This window comes from Pleurodeles waltl, chromosome 9, assembly GCF_031143425.1.
Source record: "Pleurodeles waltl isolate 20211129_DDA chromosome 9, aPleWal1.hap1.20221129, whole genome shotgun sequence".
NCBI lineage: Eukaryota > Metazoa > Chordata > Amphibia > Caudata > Salamandridae > Pleurodeles > Pleurodeles waltl.
In genome coordinates this window covers 1,079,332,072-1,079,354,567 of record NC_090448.1, presented here as the reverse complement: position 1 = coordinate 1,079,354,567, position 22,496 = coordinate 1,079,332,072, and the positions used below count along the sequence as shown (strand labels likewise).

Genomic DNA, 22,496 nt, shown 5'->3' with positions numbered 1-22,496 from the left:
ATGTCTATACCTTACTGTCCAGTCGACTCTGTAAGTGTTATCTCAACATCTCCATTCAGCTGCTATTAGTTGTTTCATCACTGTCAGTAAGTGACCCACCAAAGTTTACTCTTGGTCATTATTTATTGTTTTTGTGTCTCGGAAACCTAATATGATAGTGGCAGTAGTCTCTGAAATAGAGTATTCCAGTACTTCTTGATGTTACTGAGCACCTCTTTCCAGAAGCCGGCGTCTGCACCGGAAATTACATTGTGGTTCTAATATAGGCACCAGCCAGGTGTGCTGACGTTAGTTCTTTTCTTTCCGTACCAGCTAGTGCAGATCCGAGAGAGAGCTACCCCTCGGTCGATTTTTGACTTGTCTTTTTCGACTTTCTGCCAAACCTTTCTGAGGTTTCTTCCTCCTTGTGTGTTGAAATGTCGTCATGTAAGGCGGGTTTTAAGCCCTGCATCTTGTCATTGGGCGATGTCGGTGACGGAGCCTCACCTCATCTGCTTGTGGTGTCTGTAGTGCAACCACGACTCTAAGTCGTGCCCGAGTGCCGGGACATGCATCCAAAACGTTTGAGGGAACAATCCCTTAAGCCGATGGCAGCCTGGCACGCAACTCCGTGAAGGTCAAGGCGAAGGTCCCGGGACCAGTCACAGAGTCCCAAGTCGTCATAGCCCCACTCCAAGTCCTCAGGATGATTGGGTAAGTAGAGGAACAAGAAGAAGAGTAAGAAGTCAAAGTGGTCTTTGACTTCTCCCTCGTCCGTCAGCGGATGTGACAAGGAAGCATCGTCATTCTAGGCCTTGTTCTTTGGAACCTGCGCCTGTGCTGACTCCGGCCTCTCCAAGTTTCCGGGAGACGGAGTGACCCCTGTCCAATTACAAAAATTCTATGAGACCATGTGTCTCATTTTTGGGTAGTCCGACCCTGTTGATGCACCTTCAGGCTCTGCGGGTTGGAGGGGGCCTCATCGGGTTCCGCGCTGGTGACTTAGGCATCGGTACGATGGGCTCCCAGGGGTCCAGTCTTGGATCCGGACTGGTACCGGTGGTACCACCTTGAGCTTCCCAAGCGCTGGTCCTGATGTTGACGGTCCAGGCGCCGCCAAGTCCCACCGGCATGCCATCTCCATTGTCATCCCTGACTCCAGCACGAAGCTTGATGGGCGGTGCCTGACACCGGCAGGAGCTTTGCCTCCTAGATTGGATCCTGAGCCCTATTCTGCTGGGCAAGGCCTCTTGGAAAACTGGGAGGGGTTGCTGGACCCTTTAGAATACCAGCCTTATGAGGAGTAAATGGTCTGGCGAGTCGACTTGGGTGAAGACAGTGGACTAGACACATCTCCAGATACTGGTATGCTTTCTTTCCCTGACATGGCTACGGAGGAGGGAGCTTCTGAAGCTATGATGGTGAGGAGGGGGGCTGAGGTCTTGGACCTTCAGCTTCCTTCGGTGGCAGTCAAGACTAATCTCTTGACAGAGGTGCTGCAACCAGGAGCTTCCACATCTGAACCCCTGTTCCCGTGCAGTGATGCCCTCATGGACGTCATTCTGGGTACCTGGTCCAAACCTTGTGTCCCCCATCGCTTTCTACCATGCCAATGCTTGCCTAGCCACAGTACTGCGCATGCTGCTCAGCCTCCTCGTGGCAGAGGGTGTGGGTCCCATGCCTCTCGTGGGTCAGTGGGCCAGCAATCTGGTCAGTCCATCTCCCATCAGCGGCCACCTCCCAGTCCTTACTAGTACCTCTTTTCTGCCAAAAGTGGTCACACCTTTTCACTTGGGCCAGTCAGTCACCTTGCCAAGATTTTACACACCCCCACATCCTTCTAAGGAAGAAGAGACTCCACAGCCTGGACTGAAAAAGAGCATTGCTGTTCTACCTTGATTGTACAAAAGAGTTTAGGGTGGTTGACCAACTCTAAGTAGGGGATGTAGGGCCGAAGGAAGGTCAGGTGGTGCAGAAGTGGACCGTCCCTCAGGTCGTGCTCTGCATCCAGAACTGCTATACACTGGCCAAAAAGCAACCCCCTGACTGCTTGCAAGCTCAATCTACAAGAACTAAAGCAGCAACCACTGCGTTAGCATGTGGAGTTTGAGTCCTGGACATCTACCAGGCAGCAACTTGGGCATCTCTGCACATGTTTACCAAACACTACTGCCTGGACAGTCAGGTCCGTAGCGAAAGGTGCTTTACCTGTTCGATCCTGCAGGAGTTTCTCATTTGAAATTGGTTCACAGACCCTCTTCCGGGGATGGTATTGTTTGGGTATCTATTCATGGGTAATAAATCTGCCGCTAAAAGACTTGACAGAAGACAAGTTGCTTACCCTAGGTAACGCCTCATCTGGTGGAGATTATATCCAGCTTGCTGATTGCTTACCGACCCACCCATCCTCTATGCTCTGAATGGTTTTCTAGGGGCAAGGACTTCCCTTTCAGGACCCTAGTTTTGACACACCAGCGGTAATTGTTGTTAATGGCTCTGCTCATCTGCCGTGGAAAGTCGTGAAAAGAAAGTGAGGGCACACCTCGGTGGCACCTATATAGGAACTGCAATGTCATTTCTGGTGTGGAAGCCGACTGACGCAGAGCCGATCAACACCACCTACGCACACAGGGGTACTGCTCATGAAAAATCTTCAAGATCCAGTCTGATGCCTGGGGAAGAATTCAAAGATAAGGTGTTACCGAAGATAAGTAATTTGTCCTTCAGGAGCACTTTGAACTTTCCGGGGCACACATGGCATAGTAATACTATTAAAGTGTCTTAGATATCTATGTAATTCATGATGTTTTTCTCTGGTTGCAGAACAGATGAGTTGAAGGGAGTCATTATCCTACATGCATCTTTATGTCTAGCCTGGCAGTGCATTCATAAGCCAGACCTACTGGCAGTACCAATGCTTGTTACAGTATCTGGTGAAATCCTTCCAGTGATTCCTGTTCCTTTTCAATCCCTTTTCCTTCCCAGTAAGACTTAAATACACTTGCCTCTTTTATTGCTCCTTTTTTAGCAATTTGTAGATTGTTGATATTAGCCCCCTGAATGACGTATACTTTGTCAGCTATTAGTCAAAGTCTGTCAAATCCCTTGTCACCCCCAGTGTTGTAACTGAGTGTATGTCAGCCTGCCCCTCTCCTGCAGGTTAAACTCTGGTTTACACTGATGAAAGGAACGTATTTCTCCTCTTGCAAACTCACCCCGCAGATATGGGCTTTCCTCCTCACCCCACCTCAAGGGTTTGGCCCTGTACTGGTGTGGTGAAATCTGGGTTGCAACAAAAGGGCAGGAATGATGACAGGTGTGCAGTCAGCCTTAAATGCCTATTTATGGAGTTCCATATGCTCCTCAGGAGGTCTGTAATGGTTCTAGTGTAACCACTGTTGGGTGTACTATAAGTAGCTAACCATAGCACATCTCCTAGGGATCTGCTCACTATCACCTGGTCCATGAATAGCCTTTTTTGTCTATTTCTTGGGTTAGCCATGCCTGGAGCAGCTGCATGTCTGTGGCCTGGTAATACTCCCGTAGATCTGCAAAAACTACACCCGCTTAGTCTCTTGTGGCTGTGATGATTTTTCCTGGGTACTCTTGTCCTTTTTCCAAGATCACACACTAATCCAACATCACAGTGTGCTGGACGCTCGTTCTTCCTTTACAATTGCCTTTACCAGACATAGCCTTGGGTCCTCCCTTCGTCCTTCAAGCTGGGCACAGTGCTCTTAGTTTGCTCAGCCAGATCATCAACAATTTGCATCAGACTGCGCAGCTGGCAGGCCTCCACCTCCCTACTACCGTCTGTTTACCAGTGACCCCCACCCTCATCCGTTCTTCTGAGCTGCCTTTACCATTGGGTTGCCTTCAGCTGTACTATGCATTTCTTTCAGAAGTCAGTGTCTCGCTCACTGTTTGCTCTCAAGTGCTCCAGAAACCAGTGCTTAATATGTAAAATATGTCAGATGCCAGGTCTGAGGTTTTCGCTTAGAAGCCCGCGGCCAGCTCAACTGAAGGTCGAGGTACCCAATACCAAGGCTACATAGTCCTAATTCCACCTGTTGCCTCTTTAATCCACCACTGGATGCTCTCTGTCTCTTTGTCACTCTTCCAGGTTCTTTATAATCTTTTCATCTGTGCTTTCTCTATTTGTCACTCTATTTCGTCTTTCATTACCTCTTTCTAACCCTCTTTTGTGTGTTTTTTGTTTTTTGTTTTCTGGATCAAACTCGGTTGAGGAAAAAAGGTATTGGTCCCCAAAAATGATTGCCAGTTGGTCCCACCTACAACCTCTGGCTCAAATTAAGCACGCCAGAGACTTTTGTCTATCAAAGGCCAGCGACGGTAAAGCCTTCCGTGTGGTTTCTGTGCTGTTGGCACATGGAAGCGCAGCAGTTCTGCCCCCACTTGAACACCATCTTGGCTCTCGCCCCTCACCCTGCACACTACTTTGAAAGAGTTGTACTTGGTTCACCAATAGTTATCCATGTGCTTCTGGGTCAAACACTGAGAAGCTACATTCTGGGTCGCACCTTGAGATGATCTAGTAATTTCACTCTTGAGGTCTGTCCATGTCAGACCTGCCTCCTGCTCTGTGGAACTGTCCCCTAGTCTTGGACGTATTCCAGAGACACGAAGTATTCAGCGTTTCGAGCTTTGAGCCTGTTGGTGCCAAGAAGCCTTTAGGTGGTAGTTTGCTTTATGAAAATCCATTAACATAACATACATGGCGCTTATGTTGGTTTGTCGCTACTTGTTCCAACTTAGCTGCCTCGTTGGTAAGCTCGTGAAGTGATGTTTGTGCGGCCCCAACACGCAGAGGATCCGAACTTTGTGTTTTTTTCCTGTGAGTTGCTGTGTATGGGCCCCGACGACTGCTATAACCCACCCAAACAGATAGTTTCACTTTGTTTTTTAAATATGTAAATTTTAGTGGATAGAATTAAAATGCAATTTAGAAATTGAAACAAAATAATCTGCCTTTACTTTTATTGTTATCCAATATGACGGCGGATGTCTGATGTGTTGTCTCCCATCGTGCATTGCAGGACCTGGACAGCCACCGCCTTTTATTTACAGCCATCCGAAGTTAAAGAAGTTGGAAGAGGTTGTGCTGAAGCATTTCAAGTCCTGGAAGAGGAGTGAAGGTAGATGTCAAGGCCGGTCTTCGTTAGCACTTGTTCCTTAGTACCGAGTTGTTGGAGATGGTATTCCTTTTCAGTTTCCGTGCCTGCCTTGATACATTATCTAAGTATTGCACAGTTTTGACTGTTTATTACTTGTAATGCACAGCAAATGCCAGGGATCTAGCGTCTAAGCTGCAGCAAACCAGGAAGTCTACATAAACCATGTAATTAATAAGTTGGCAGCAAATAGAAATATAAAGGAAAATTCAATTATAAACTGACAAAGTAAAATATAACGAGGAACAGAAAGTTAATGAATAGTGATCCATTTGTAAGAACAGTAACATAGTAAAGAAACTAAGTTGAGTTGGTTATGTGGGTAAAGGGGTCCCGGAGGGGTAGGTCACGCTTGGGGGTGTGGAGTTGTTCACTTTCCCGATCCGTTCAGCATTTGGTTTCCTGGTACAGCAGACGGTGTAGCGGACAGAAGCACTCCGTTCACGGAAGTAATTTGCGCCCCCTAACCCGTGGATTTAGTCTCTTCCAAGATGTTGCGCCCGGTGCGGCTGGCCCCCCCTGCACCCCCCACGCTACGCCACTGCGTTCACGCACTTATTTTTACGTCACTATCTATTAGATTTTGTATGAAGTGATGGCCAGCTGTGTTCGAGCACGAAGGGGCGCATGAAAGGACAGTTCGTGTTCGAATAATGGGTCATTTATTTTCTCCCAAAAGCCGCACACACTTACCGATGAAAATTGCTCACTATGAAAAGCGATTTGGGGGGAAAGGAAAATGAAAGTAATTACTTTGCCCATCCCAGTGGAGGCTGTTTTAATGGTTTCAGAGCTTGGAAAAAAAGCTTTTCTGCGTATACTTAACTTTTTTGCCGAACTTAATTTTTGTATTTTTGCTTCTCACTTTGCCATTAGGTCTACATTCTTTTCTTTTCAGACGCCTGTACTATACCAGTCTGTTGCGAAAATATAAGAGTGCATTTATTTGCAGACACTTAAATTTCGTTGAAGTCTTCAGCTATCTCATAGTTCTGAACATACGCACTGGCAATTGTTTCCCATCCGACATAATGTTTAACTTAGACGTATTGTTTGGAGTTGAGTTCCTTCACTATTTGGGCAACAGATATTAACTTAGATAGTTCTTGTTTATTGTGACAACTACTTGGCCGCATTTTGTTGGGATTCCACGATGTTTTCGTTTTGGGGAACCATATGACTGTTAAAGATTAGCAAGTGGCTAAACCGAATTCTAGGACAATAGATCTAGATTTTGTTGTTACCCTAAAGAGCAGCAAACGGTTGAGTACAAGGCAAGTAACATCCAGTTGCGGACCGCTCCCAGCCGGGGTTTCAGATAAAGCCTGGTCTTAATGGCTCAGACTCCCAAATATTGCCGTGTCATCTGCATATTGCCGAATGCTAACCCCAAGTGATCATTGAGACCCAATGCTCTTTCATCTGTGGAATTAACAGAAACATCTACGGAGCCGAACACTGTAAATCCATCTGTATTTCTCTCAGCAGAGTCTTGGATCCAGTTTTAACACCTTTCATGGGTCCTCTTTTCTGCAGAGGCCGAGGGCCTCCTTCCGTAAGCTACATGTTCTGATGGATACTTCTAACTGAAGATTCTTCCCTTTCTGACTGACCCGAAGTCTGAACTGGATCTCGGGGCTATTGTAGTAGCCTCTGCGCTCCATTGGTAGGTGGCTCCATTGGTTTCCTTCACAACTTTGTTCCGGATCCGGACATGACACAGAGCCACATATAGGCGCCATCACTGTACACTGACATCAGTTCCTCTTTTACTGCACTCTTCCACACAGATGCCGGGCTTTATTCTTTCCTGTTTTTTTTAACAGATTTTTTTTTTTTTTTTACGCAACCTGTGACAGTGTGCTGGGATGTTGCCAACAAAAACGACAAGCTTTAAACTTTGTCAAACGTGTCACAAATAGACGTCTGTAACAAATCCACACAACGTTTCACCAATAGACGTCTATAACAAATCCACCCAACGTGTCACAAATAGATGTCTGTAACAAATCCACACAGCGTGTCACAAATAGATGTGTGCAACAAATCCACGCAATGTATGCCAGTGATGAGTTGGCTTCACAACTCCAAAACCTGCACTAAATGCACCATGACTTCTCTTCTGCAGGTCTCATCTACTGATGTTCAAATGGTGAAGCCGTCGTTTCCAGTGATGTCTGTTATGGATCCAGTTGTTGTGCCAGCCCCAGAGTTTGCCCCATGTCACACCACACCATCACAAAGTTTTCTCCTCTGCTGTCTAGCATTATGTTACTTGAATGTTTTTTGCCTGCTCTTGCCACACTGTGAGATGTGATGCATTATCGTTTGCCCAGGTTGTCAGACAACATTTGTAACTCCTTTCCTCAAACATTTTATGATGGCCAGTATGTGGCCAGGCAGATCTTGTGCTCTGACTCGGACACCTTTAACTCGTTGTCTGTGCTATAGATACCAGAGTTATCACCAAATATCACAGCTAGATGTGCTCCTTCATATTTTGCCCAAATGTTCAAGCGCCCTTGATGATCATGTCTATGGACAGTCTCATGCTTTTTTGAGAACGCTGATTCAGATTTAGTATGTTTGAGAATAGCAAATCTGTGTTGTGCTATCTGGGTTTGTCTTCCCCAATTAGTCAACACAGCAGAAAAGAGCCCTTGATAATCATGTCTTTTGACAGTATTGTGCTTTTTTGAGAACGCTGGTTCAGATTTTGTATGTTTTGAGGATAGCAGCTCTGTGTTGTGCTCTCTGGGTTTGTCCTCCCCAGTTAGCCAACACAGCAGAATAGCAAATTTGAGGGTCCATTACATGCACCTTGCTATTCCTACACGTCCGCTTTCAGAAGTGGACTGGGTGTTGAAAGATTTTTGTGGCTCTGCAGGTAGAGGAGGTGCCAGTAGAATAGGGCAGCAGCAGTACCAGCCCGCCCCCTCCTCTTCTCCAGGCAACAAATCAAAACTGCTTTAGTGGACACTGCACTCAGTTTGGGGGCAGGATTCAGCATTGCCTCCTAGACTGTCTGTTAATAATGTCAGAACAATGGGTCCAGCACTCCCCCATTTACACAAAGACATTCGCAGAACACTCCTGGATCCTTTCCTGGAAGGTACTGATGTTGCTAACCCACCATGCTGATGTAGCTCGCCCACCAAGGGTGTCATTGAAGTAGTATCCAAGGCAGAGCAAGGCATTTGATGAGATTTGTGGTATTTACTAGTTCCCAGGACTGTTTGAGACCAATTCTAGACCTCAGGTTGATGAACTAGTTTCTCAGAAGGGAGAAGTTCTAAACAATGATATTTTGCACAAGTTCCACTGCCTTGGATCATGAAGGATGGTGTCCTAGGATCTGCTGGATGCACACTTTGATGTGCAAGTCCAGCAGTCCCACAATAAGTATTAATGCTTGGTAGTTGAAGCTTACCACTTTTAAATGATCGTCTTGTATTTCAGCCTTATATCAAACTTTCACATCTTCACAACGACCAGTTCAGTGTTTTCAGCGTATCTTCAAAGGATGGACAGGCACATGTTTCTTCATCTTGACAGCTGGCTTGCTTCAGCGAGTGTCACATCACGGTAGAGCACAATGTTGTCCTCTCTGGGGGTTGTTCCTCAATAAGCACAAATGTCATCTACATCAATCCAGAGACTTTGCTTCATTGGGGCAACCTGGATATGGTTGCTGTGGAGGATTTCCCACCTTCAGAGCATGTTGAAGACATTCATGGTATGAACTTAGTGTTGAGGGTGAGAACTAGTGTACCAGCCCTTATGGTCATAGGAAATATCCATCTATGAGCATCATGTATCCTGCTGCTATCTCAAGCTTCATGGCACATGCAGGCACTTCTGTGGCTCCTGCAACTACAGTGGGTCAGTGTTAGAAATTGGGTTACTGGTTGAGTTGGCGAAACACTACTAAAGCAGCAACTGCAATTCCTGTTAAGGTGAAGACACAAGCAAACCCTAAAGTGCTTAACCCCACGGTAGCTTGGCACAAAAGCAGTCAAGTTTAACTTAGTGTGTGAAGTATTTATGCAGCACTCCAAACAGTGATAAGTGAAAACACAACACAAGAAAAATCCTACATGAAGTTAGAAAAAAAAGTTAGAATGTAATTCATTATTTCAGACCAAAATGACAAAAATTGAATCAGTAAGAACCTGAGATATGCAGTTTTAAAGATTTCAGTGAAAATAGTGCCTAGAAGCACAAAGCGCCAACTGTGGTATCTGGGTGCTCTACACTGAGACAAAGTCACAAGTCTGACTGCTATGGAGCGTTGGCCGGATACAGGGACAGAGTTAGGCCTGCTGATCAAGAGTACCTTAAATCCTTGTTGTGGAATGTTGCGAGATCCTGCGTCGAGGACACGTCACACAAGGACGGGTCCGTGGAGCTGTGAGTCTGTGATGAGTGGTACTGCCTTGTCCTCGAGGATGCCATCGATAAGGGGTTTGTGATGTGTAGGCCTGCGTCGACGATGCATCGTGCAACAGCAGTTCAGAAGAAGTTGCTGGGCAGCTAAGCTGAGTCCTTCCTCGTCGAGGATGCTGTGAGCAAAGGGCTAACGATGCAAAGTACTTGTTGTGTATGCGTATCGCAGCGGCAGTTCTGAGTAGACTGCGGGCTGCGAGGCAAAGTCTGGAGGCAGGCTGCAGTGGTTTTGATGCGGCTACAAATAGGTGAGTTGCACTGCATCGGTTCTGCTTATAGGACACAACTGAGTTGGCAAAGCACCTTCAGGCCCACTTCCAACGGTCCAAGACCGAGTGGCAGCACTTGGGACATAGGACTCACATCAAACAGAGTCCAGGTAATGGGTTCAAGATGGTTGAAGTCTTTTCTGTCCCTGAGATTTTGATCAGGATGCCAGTCAGTTAATCCTTTAAGTCAGTCTGGTGGTTCTGGGTTCAAGATGCAGGTCCACATCTTTCATAGGGTAGTAGGGCAACCGAGCATAAATCCTTCCTGCAGAGCACCACAGCAGTGGTTATGAGTCTTCCACAGGTCCAGAAGTGTACTGAAGAGTTGGGTCTGAGGGACTAATATTTTAACCTGGTGCCAGCTTTGAAGTAGTAGAAGGGACTCGAGGTTTCCACCCCCAGAGATGGTTGTAAGTTCCTACCTTTCCGCCCTGGCCCCAACTTGTCTGGGGTCAGAGTAGACTAGGCACTAAATGGTTAGGACAAGAAAATACCCAGGGGTTGGATCTTTTCTGGTCACGTGGTTGGACCGCTTAAAAATCAAAAACAGCAAAATATACCTTGCCTGACATCAGATGACAAACACAATGAGTTAATACCCTGTGTTCAAGAAATGTAATTAACATGAACACATTTCTTACATAGGATATTAATGCATTGTGTTAGTCAGCTGATGTCAGACAAGGTATCGTTTGCTGTTTTTAACTTTTTTTAAAAGTGGCATTTATAGAACTGTGACTTAAAATCCAACTTCATCAATATAGAGGGTTTCAGATTCTAGTTAGACACCAGACTTAATATTCCTACCTGCTCCCAACTGAAAGTTGTCGCTTTTTATATGTAATAAGTTAACTCAGTGCTATTCTATGGGAGAGGTAGGCCGTGCAGCAGTGATACAAGAATTTGAGAGTTTTTCAGTATCGGGACATGAATAAAAATGTCCAACGTTTTGTTTTTACATACACAGCACACTGCCCTATGATCTGTTTAGGGTCTAGCCTAGGGATGACTTATACATATTAAAAAAGAAGGTTTAGACTTGGAAAAGGTTTATTTTGGCAGATCAGAATGCAAGTTTAAATCTACATGTAGAGGCTGTAATAGAAGGCCTCAGACACTTTTAAAGGCCCACTTAGGTGGGTGGCACAATAAGTCCTGGAGACCCACTAATAGCATTTAGTTTACAGGCCATGTAGTACCACTTTACTAGGGACTTTAAAGTCAATTAAATGTGCCATTTGGGTGTAAGCCAATATTGCCATGTCCTTTCCAAATGGTTTTGACACCTGATTCCCTGAATAAACTGTTGTCTATTAACGCTTTTGGCATTCTGGTTGTATGCCCTGTAGAGTAGCCAGTGATGTACTCAGTACAAGCCAGATCGTCTATAGGGAAAGTCACTTACCACTCTGATATAATGATTAATGTTACTACAGATATTTTTCAACCATAGTTAAGCATATACACTGGTCACAGTTTTCCATGGTTGATAGTGAACAATATCCATTGTTAGCTGTCACCAAGGTTGTTTTTGTTTGTGTCTGTGATTTCATAGATTACCTACATGGAATCATGCTATTAAATGTGTACCAAGTTCCGACTTTTATTACAGACAATGCATATGTAATTCTCAGCTAGTAGTGCTTTTGCAGTACTATCCGATCAAATGTGTAAACATGTAGACCACCACAAGGTGTAGCTTGCAGACCTCCGGGTCTTTGGTTGCTTCTAACATGTCAGCTGCGAGCTATTGGACTTCAGATCTAAAGGAAGCGAGTTCCAAACCCTGAGAGCTTGCAAAAGCATATTTTCCATGGAAAAATACTAAAATAGCAATAGGAAAGAAGACCAACTAAAGACTTCTGATTGACATTTCATGAGAAGGCTTACCAATTGAGGAGAAGCAACCTCTTGCCTCAACTCTTGTAGCACACTGCATGCTTTAAATTTAATGTGCTGGTGGACAGGAATTACTGGAGAAAACAGGGAATGTATGCAAGTGGCACCCGTCCCAAGTGAAATCTGCATTGTTCTGAAGCACTGCTGCTGAGAAATCATATTGGTGCTCTCCAGGGTGCAGGATGTTCTAATATCCTTAACAACAAGAAATGGCGACCCATCCCACAGTGCAAAGCTGAAACAGTAGCAACATGTAGCTGAAAATGGTAGGTCTTAACCACAGACCCCGTCTGCAGGGCATACCAATCCCCAGATCTAAACCACTCATTAATGAGCATTATCTGGGATCTGGTGGGTGCCATGGTTCATCCCCAAGGTACTGAACTGTGGAGTCATCAATACAATGCTTGTGACGTGTGCTGTTTGCTGTTCTCTTGTTGTCTCTTCTGGCTCATAGCCATCTGACATAGGTCAACCCACTCTTTGGGTCACAGCTGACCAATAAAACCATCTGGTACCTGAGGTATCACTGGTTGTGACCACATTCTTCATTTTTGCTGCCTTCAACCAAGCCACAGGTAACACAGATGACATCACAATCCAAAGATGGTATTTCAAGATGCTGGTGCAACAGACTGTGAAAATGCCATAAACCTTTATGGCTATGCCTTAAAACTTCAAATGTATTGCAGAATCTTCTGATTCCGACCTCCTGTTTTGGGCAAAGTGTTCTCATTTTCACAAACCTGTGCTTTATTTAGGTGTGGACAATTTATGCACAAGACATAATAACTCCACATCAATATCCAACTTTTTTAAGACTGTCTCATCTGCTATATCCATAGTTCATGCAAATGGGACAAAAATATAAATTAATATGTCTTGGCACTGTTTTCAAGAACATTCTAGACCTTTCCTCTGATCTTTTACAGTTTTAAAAATAAAAAAAATAAGTTCTGGATCCAGATTTTGGATAACACAGATCTTTTCTCTTATAACCGGTCTAGAGCATTCTGTTTGCATTAAACTTCAAGTCTCCTTAACTAATGTTTTCTCAACAATTCTTTTATACATTTTGAAACCTGCCCCATCGGGGACCATTCTGAGTTGTGAGGATGTCTAATAGGTTGGATTCAAAATCTCCTCTCCCAGAGGGTCCTTTATCACATTTGTGCCTGAGGAACTTGCAAGTAGTCTTTCAAACTACCTGCCATATCATCTCCATCCCGGAGATCAGACACATATTTATCAAATTCTTTCCCTCCTCATAATTCTCATATATAATCCCAAATTCATTCTTAAATTCATAGGACTCATGTCCTCTCTTTGTGCCGACAATAACACCTTGCAGCAATTTGTTGCTTTAGACACCTATCTTAATATTTCTGGTATTGGAATTTGATCCATCTTTTTGATTATTTACTTGGCCTTTCAATATGTTTTGGGTTTTCGCTAGCCTTAACTCCTTTCTTATTCTTCTTAACATCCTCTTCCTCTGACAAGGTACAAAAATATTCGTTTGAAGGATCACCCTTCTTCCTTTTAAGTACAGAAACCTCCACTGCCTCTTTAATTAAGGTTCTAACGCGCTCTTCAGTAAATCTACGAATAACCGCTTCATTTGCGATAATAGTGGAGATTGTATATTTTCCACAGCCTGGTGGGCAGAAAATCTGGATTTTATTAATGTGTTTACAAAAAAGCTGAAAAACGTTGCTTCCTGGCTTGGCACTAAGGATGAGTTATTCTTGTTTATTACAAAACCCAGGAATTCTAGCAAATTCATTGTCATCTTTGTGTGGTGTAACAGTACTTCCTGTTCTTGACCCATTATAAGGATATTGTCTAGGTAAATAATTAATCTAATGGCTTTTGTCTGTAGCCAAGCTCCTACAGGGCAAAGTACTTTTGTAAAGCAGATTGTAGGCCAAAGAGAAGACTTTTGAACTGCCATAAATTCCCCATCCATTGGAATTGGAGGAACGTCCTGTGAGGTTCCCAAATTAGTACTGTTAAATAAGCATCCTGGAGATCTAAACCTGTTAACCAATCTGCTTTCCTTAATACATCTCTTAGCAGGTAGATCTCCCTCTATTTTGAAGTGGTGATATGCCACCCACTCGTTCAGATCCTTTAAAGGTATTACTAGTCGCATACCTTTGTTGTTTTCTCGACCAGAAATACGTTGCAGATAAAACCTGTTAAACCATTTTTGACCTCCTCATTGCACCTTTTGCCAACAAATCCTCTATCTCTTGGGTAACCATCTCCCTGTCTCACTGAAAAATGAATTTCTCTAGGCTTTCTTGTTTGAATAGAGGAACCTGTAAACTCTAGTTTAAATCCCTTGACAGTATATAGAACCCAGGGATCTTGAGTCACCAGCTCCCAGTTCCCACAAAACTGGGCCAGCATGTCTCCCACTTTTACAAGGGTATCTGAAAGGACTGTTACGGCTCTTACCTGACGACTCACCTCTCTGCCTCATAACTCCTCTGGAGGATCTGCCACTGCCACAATACCTATATATGTGAGGGTAAAATCTTTGATATGGTCCAGAGTAAGACTGAGCATATTTCGCTCAACGTGGCAAAAAGGTCTTGCAAAAACTGTACTTGGCCAGGCAACCAACACCTTGTTCTCCCTGCCCTATCAAAAACCCTATCAGCAAACAGCTTTTTTGTGTCTTTTTGGAATTTCTGAATAGAACTAAGCACCCCAACATATTTAATCATATCTTTGATAAATTATTCACCAAATAATTGACCCTGAGCAGCGGGACCCCCTTCCTTATTTGTGAATTCAAATAATTTGGGGTTGATTTGGAGTAAAATGCTCTTTCTCCTTTCGCTTGAGAGGGCTGTACTTGCATTGCCCAATAGTAGGGTGACCAGATTTTGAAAAGAAAAAACTGGGACAGGTTAGACATAAAAGTAGGACTAACACCTTTAGTCTCACTTTTATATCTGGCCTGTCCTGTAAAAGTGTTTGTGTGTGTGTATAAACACACACACACCCCTTTGTCCCAAAAAACGGGACATTTATTTAAAATGAACAAAAGAGTCTGGACACCAGGACAGACCTCTAAAAACCAGGACTGTTCGGTGAAATCCGTGACGTCTGGTCACCCTACCCAATAGGCAAATAGTTCTTTGCACGCACTGGTGCAACTCCTTAGAATCAACTGAATTCTCATTAAGGTAGGCCTCTTATGCCATTTCTAAAAGGTTTTGTAGGAGGTCCAACAATATCCAAGAGGCGATCGTGACAGGATTGCAAGCCTCTGTCAAGGGCTTTTCTAGGATCCTTTCCAGTTTTAGAAAAGGAAAGAGTCAAACTTTGGATCTAATTCAGGAGTCATGGTGACTTTATCAGAGAGAGAGACTGACGTGGGCATTCAGAACTCATGCAAGACCTAGTGTCCTTTGGTATTTCTTTTTCTCAGCCAGAATGAGATGTATTCAGCCACATGCTGAGATGGAGTTCATTCGGAGGAATGGGGGTGCTTGAGCAAAATAAAGGGTGAAACATTTCATCTCCCAAGGGGTCCAGTATACCCATTTTGGCCAGAGGCCTTAATTGCCTCCTCTGATGTTCCTCGATCTTTAACTTCAATCACTTCCTCATCGTACTCAAAATCCGAAGAGTATGACATCTCGATATTCTGTTGTGAGGCGTTATCTCTATCTAGTGATACTGGAACACCTGGACCTTCATTTTGCCATCCACAGTGCCTGAAACACACCTGAGAGCATTATCACCACCATCTGACTGACTTCATTCAGCAATCTTAGGGGGTCATTCTGACCCTGATGGTCACCGACCGCCAGGGCCAACGACCGCGGAAGCACCGCCAACAGGCTGACGGTGCTTCCTGGGCCATTCTGACCGCGGCGGTAAAGCCGCGGTCAGAAAAGGGGAACCGGCGGTTTCCCGCCGGTTTACCCCTGGCCCAGGGAATCCTCCATGGCGGCGCTGCTTGCAGTGCCGCCATGGGGATTCCGACCCCCTTCCCGCCATCCCGTTCCTGGAGGTTTTTACCGCCAGGAACAGGATGGCGGGAACGGGTGTCGTGGGGCCCCCTAACAGGGCCCCATAATGATTTTCAGTGTAAAATCGTGACGGGTGCCACTGCACCCGTCGCACCCTAGCAACTCCGCCGGCTCCATTCGGAGCCGGTTTCATCGTTGCTGGGTCTTTCCCGCTGGGCGGGCGGCCTTTTGGCGGTCGCCCGCCCGCCCAGCAGGAAAGTCAGAATGACCGCCGCGGTCTTTTGGCGGTCTCCGCCTGGCGGGCGCCGCCCGCCGGGGTCGGAATGACCCCCTTAGTTTCTTTACCTTTTGTAATATGCTCGTTCCCCTAGGTTCCCTTCCTTTGAACTTTACCCTCCCCGCAGGAATATCCTGCTGGTTCAGAATGTCTTTCTTTAGCATTAGGGATCTTAACAAATTTCTGTTTTCTATTCAGCTTTTCAAACTTATTATCAATTGAGTCAGATAGTGACCCCATCAATCTATCTATTGCTATGACTAACATTTCTTTAAATGTTCCCTCCAATCTATCTTCAGAATGTTCAGACATAAATGAAATAATTTAGAGGTATCTTAGTCAGCAAGTATAAAACTTCCTCAAATAGAATGTATGTCTTCCTAAACTAATCCCTAGCAGACTTCAGATGAGAAGAGCACTAGAGGTGAAGAGGAAAAAATGCCCACTGTGAAGACAGAAGAAGTGTTTGGCATCTAACGGACTACAACTGCCAAGAAACCTTCACCAAGTGAAAATATATCACCCACGCATAAAAATGGCCGCAAGCAGTATAAAATGCCTGGGGAGTCCCAATCCCCAAATATGGCAGCCGACACGTCTAACGTGACGTCCGCGTACCGCCTTTAAGAAGGGCTTTTCTTTAAAACTAACATGATTAACATAACATAGACGTGCGAGCACATTAAAGGCGCACCCTGCTGTCTGCTCTTCACTTCATGCGAAGCAGACTGCTTAGAGGCTTGACGGGGGTATGTAGAAGCAGGGAAGGAGGAAGTACCACTTCTTGTTCCTTCTTTCGTACTTCTTAATCTCGCCACATTAAAAGGGATAGAAGAGAGCAATCCCCATTTGTCTTTGATAAATGTGACTGCAGTACTTCTTCGTGAAAATAACTGTCGCAGTGCGAAGCTCATGTCCATTTACAAAGTGCGTGCCTCAGACCAAAACTGGCTGTAACCATCAGCATGTGTGGCAGGCACCATGAGTGCGTGTGAAACGTTGTTTTTCATTTAAACTGCTTAGATAATGATATCTTAGATAACAACAAATCTTGAGGGATGCTTTGGGACTGATGTCCCTGCTAGAACGGAATAAATATAAATCAAAATAAAATTATATGACAGTATATTCTAATCAACACAATAGATGACCAAGACAATAACTAATCTGAAATTATTTCCTAAGAAGACCAATTAAAGTAATCCTAAAAAACAAGTTCATACATTTATTTGGTATGTCCTCCAGGTTACAAACACTTAACCCAAGAAAAATTAGGGCCGAGATAGGTATCTCTATGTGGAGCAGCCATTAAAACGGGGAAAGGAGTGCATACACAGTAATCATGTACTCTTTGAGAACATTCTTAATTGGAATATTTGATTTGTGATATATTGATATTCTTTTAAAGGCTTTATGTTGGAGCAACAATAAAGGAGTATGCACAATAGCCTCCAGCCCTGTAGTGACATTGAGAAGGCAGCTGCCAGGCAGCCTCTCAGTCTACAAGTGCATTGCTCATTTAGGTTTGGATCGGACCATTCACTCTCCAATAAAAATTCCAAACTTCTTGTAAAAGTAGATTGGTGTTCCACGCTGGCACCCATTGTGACAGTCCCATTGTTTCAAGACGGCAGCAACTTCTTCTGCATCCAGAAGGGTAAACTTGTCACTCCGTCTCTGCACCGGAAAGAAAATCCTAAATCTCTTGTAATTCCAGAAAAGCGGAAAATCTGGAGATGGACGACAAATCTGCAGTTGACAAACCACATAAATTGGAAAGTAGGCTGTTTGGAACGGACCTGTTCTCACACGTACTCATGACACTGACGCACGCACTGCACGCATCTCACCCACCAGCTCCCATACCGGACATAAACACACCCAGCTCGTATCCAACCAAACGCTTTGTAAGGGTCCTCGTGTCCCTGTAGAAAGCAGGACTCTGAGCGGGGTCGTTGAGGGTCTGCAGCGAAGTACAATTTCTGTAAAACACAACACAGAATCTTGCTTTATAGAAATTTCAGCACAGTGGGCAATTCCAGATTAAGTAGACCTATACTCCACAGGGTGCAGCTATCAGTCCGCCGTTGTTTCACCAGCTCTTCTGTTGTGACAGGGTCCGGTCGGCGGGTTAATTTCGACGCCATGAGCTGTGCCACTGTTTGACAGGATTATGACGTGCCTTGTGGTGAGGCGTGTGAGCGGATTTACAAAGGGATTAATAGCTTGGAGCCTCCTAGTCCAAACGTGAAAGGCGCCTCTCTGTACCAGCTGTTTGAGATTTACGTGGGCGCCTGTACCTTATGCATGTGAAATAGGTCGGATTTCAATTACTATAAGATCTAACATTTAATGTCATGTTTGGTTTGGATGTTTATTTACCTCATTCATCAAAGATACTTTAAAATCATTTTAGGAACTGCATTTCATAACTTCATTGTAGAAATACGTGACAAATGTTTGTTTCAACATGGATATGTTTAGGGGCAGTTTAAGAGCTTTCTGTGTATAGGTGCCCAGATGGAGTGTAAGTAAATTGAAAAAGCAAGTGGTCTAGCTGCTCGAGAAATTAGGTGGAAATTTAAAACGTACAAGCAAAAACAGGCATGTACCAAAAATATCGTTTGGTGGCATTGTGGCTTGAGAGCTGTGTAGGTTTTAGGAATGGCCATCACACAGAGTACATGTTTCTAAAATCACTTCTGTTGACAAAGGCTATCTCTGTCGGACAAATTGGAATGGCGGTCAGGAATTCACAAATCGAGGAGGAAAATATTGCATTATAAAAAACTTTGGACCTAGAAATAGATTGAAGAGTCCCCTAACTAGTTAATTAAATTCATTATTGTGGCTGTGAAAATGGTAGATACTAAAGGCACATTAAGACTGTCTTGTTGTAGTGCTTGTGATTCGAGTTAGTTTCCTTGCTTGTCTTTGCTGCAATAATATATTGCCTCCCGGCAACAGCATTAGCTGTCTTGCCAGACTATTGATTTCCCCCAAAACATAATACATAATATACATGCATAGAAGGGTTTTTGGTCAGCAGGCTTTATCCATTGGTCCGTTGAACTTTCATTCACTTTGTGCAAATCCCCACCACAGCTTTCCACATGGGTCAGTGGGTCATCCCACTTCACCTGTTGGCCCTTTCAGTGACCACACAAAGCTTGCACACGTTGTTCACATCCTCTTAAATATAGTTCCTTTCTCTTTAGCCTCAAGGCTATTTATTTTGCCTGCACTATGCCTGGTAAGATGGTGATTTATTTCCCGTCTCCTTTTTAAAGTTGCTCTCAACGTTTTTTGTTGTTGTTACTTAATTTAATTTCAAGTTGTAACCCCATCAGTGATACGAACAAGAATTGTTACAGACTGCCAAGCTCGACGTTCTTCCTAGAATTTGTGTATGCCGCGTGCATGAAGTTGGCTACGTCAACATTGCACCGGTGACATTACTGTTCAGTTCCAAGGCTGAATTTATAGAGCAACATCTGATGCAGGTATTTAAAATTAATTAGCCATTGTCTGCGTTTTCGCGATTTGTAGTTAGTCTGGCAGCGGAAGAACCGCCACTGGTCACCAGATATGAGAAGGTCAACATCCCGTTCCTATGTTCTGAGTGATGAATTCAACTCGGACATACCCTTTAGATTTACTGTTAAATCATTGTTATCCACTTGTCTGCACTGCAGTTACACCGAACAGCTCAGCAAATGTTTTAGGTTTGTTAGGGAACCACCAGGTATACCCCTAACAGAATATAATAATCTAAAAAACAGAAAAATATTGAAACCAGTATTCCACTCTAGGTCCTTGAACTCAGCCAAAGACAGAAAGTGTCCCCGAAGGTATAACAGGCCTCCTGTGGTCCACTCTAGTTTGAAAAAGTTTGGTATACCCTTGGACTTGGAAGTCCCTGGAATCTTAGGGTTATTTATTAACTATGAAATTGCAGATGCATATATGTTTTACTGGCCTACACAAATGTGCAATTTGACGTCATTCCCATCTTGCACATCATCTGGTTCATCTGCCTGGTGGGTCTACAAGGTGTCCTATTTCGCTGGTATTTTGAGGCCAGTGGTCCACCAGTGGTAGTCCAGTGGGCTGGTAAGGTAAACATCATACACGTAGAGTTGAACAATGAGAATATGGTACTGGTAGGACTAATCCAGCTGCTTCTTGCCCCTTCTTGAGATGACTCTGCCTTTCTGCTCCCTTTGTTCCCTTTTCACCTTTTTTGTTCCTGTTTTCTTGTTCTGCTCGTTTTTTCACTTCACATGATTTCCTCCTCTCTTACAGTTCTTCTGTATATCCCACCCTGTTTTTTTTTCCCTTTTGGACTACTTTTGTGTACCTCTTTATCTTTGTTTGCCACCTTTGCTCTCCCCATTGTGCTCCTCTTGAGCACCTCATCTCGCCCCATCCCCTCGCCCTCTGGTTCTCCTCAATCCTCAGAGCCTTCAAGATGGTGGATGCAACAAGGACACATACCTACATACCAAAGGAGCACCAAAACCAAACCACAGCACCTCGTTCCTGGCCACTTGTCAAGTGAAAAACCACCACAGCCTAAGACATGGCTACTCTGACCACGTGTCTTTTTCACTCAACCCTGGATGTCTATGCCTACACTGTACTCCAGTTTCACCCTCTCGGGCAGAAGTGCCTACTAATGTCCCACATACCATTTCTTTTGCCCATTCTGCAGCACCACCACCCTTTACACCACCACTTCACGTGCTACCTTTGAAGGCCCGGCTCGATAGCCATCGACTCCTGAATTCCCCGTCCCTCAATTGCCTTCTCCTCAACATCCACTCGTATGTCAAACATGCCATAGAAGTCTGGAACCTCTTGGAGGATAGCTTTCCCAACCTTTCTTTTTTTTTTAATACAGAAACCTTGCTTAAGCCAGCGACAGACCCAGACAAAACCACTGCCACACATCCCAGCTACAAAATCACCTAACAACATAGAGACAACAAACCTGGAGGCATCATAGCTATCATCCAAGAAGACATCAACTAGACTACCACCTCAGCTAAGACCAGTAGCTAGGTGGGACACCTGGTCTTCAAAATCAACATTCCCTGTGCCTCTACCATAAGCAATTCCCTACCTCGGACCGAGACCCAACTTCAGTTAATCTCTTGTTGACCTCACTCTCTGCTGACACTAACATCCGACTCATTCTTCTGACTGGGCGACCTCAATTTTCATCTAGAGGACCAAACCGACCCCAAATCTGCCAAGCTCCTAGAAGACCTTAGCATCCAGGGCTTCACCAAATATGCCACAAAATGGATGGCCAAGATCTTCAAACTCGTTGCTTGCCACACCTCTCTGGCCACCAATTTACCTTGCACCATCCCCAACTTAACACATAGATAATCTCTGTCGCAGACTGCCTAGCTCATATAAAAAAAAAACTCAAAACCCCAGACCACGCACACTGCCAGCTGGTTCTCTGAAGAACTCTGATGCACCATTGCAAGCAACTGGAACACCACTAGTGCCACATCCGCATCACTTCAGACAGAGCCTCCTACACCACCCTCTGGGTTTACGACCACCATTTCAATGCCACCAAGTGATTGACCGAATCCTCCTACATACCCAACAGCTCATCTTCCACCAGAGATGTTTTCCAACATCAAATAATTAATCCCCCAAAATTTCTCCCACCCTCCACCAGCACCACATCCATCACCCCCTCCCTGGGACTATGCACTGAACTATCCAATCACTTCTAGGAGAAAATCTAGACCACTTGAATCAGCTTTGCCCCCTAACCAGATTTCCTGCCCCTTCTCCAAAGAGACCAGCAACACCCTTGGATCTACACTGACCTGGCGAGCAGTCACTACCAAAATCCAGTCCAGTCCAATCAATCCAGTCTGGAGCTTCCTAAGATCCCTGCCCTCACTACATTTTCGCTAGAGGCCTCAACCCTCTCTGCACTGTGCTCAGTCCCATACTCAACATGTCACTTTACCCCACCATCTTTCTGGACATCTGGAAACACATTACCATCGTACCCCTTGTCAAGAAACCATGCCCAACTACAGGGACTTCTCCCTTCTACCTAACCAGCCAAAGTCCTGGAAAAGCTGGTCAGCTCATGACTTGTCAACCTACTAACCACCTCCTAGACCCCTCATAATCGGGCTTCAGAGCCACATAGATATTTTATCTTCAAGCGAAACCCTTCAAGAGAAGCTACCAGTTTCTGACTTCTCTGGTATCCTTTGGTCCCTGTATCCCCCTCTAAGCTTTCCTTTCCAAAGAAATGGATGCCTTAAGTCTCATATTAAAGACTTAGCCAATCTTGGATCCTCGTCTGTGTGACCCAACCACTGTGAAGGAACATGTTTGGATGATAGGTCTCTCTCTCTCTCTCCCTCTCTCTCTCTCTCCTCCTTCTCCTTCTCCTCAT

General features: G+C 44.6%; 1 protein-coding gene across 2 annotated transcripts in view; it reads left to right on the top strand.

The window, feature by feature from the left end:
- Window positions 1-22,496, top strand: part of FANCM (FA complementation group M) — a 666,273-nt gene that overhangs the window by 334,035 nt on the left and 309,742 nt on the right. For both annotated transcript variants that reach the window (XM_069208717.1, XM_069208718.1), the window contains exon 9: window positions 5,037-5,135. In XM_069208717.1, coding sequence (XP_069064818.1) covers window positions 5,037-5,135 — 99 coding nt within the window. The remainder of the gene's footprint in view (window positions 1-5,036; window positions 5,136-22,496) is intronic.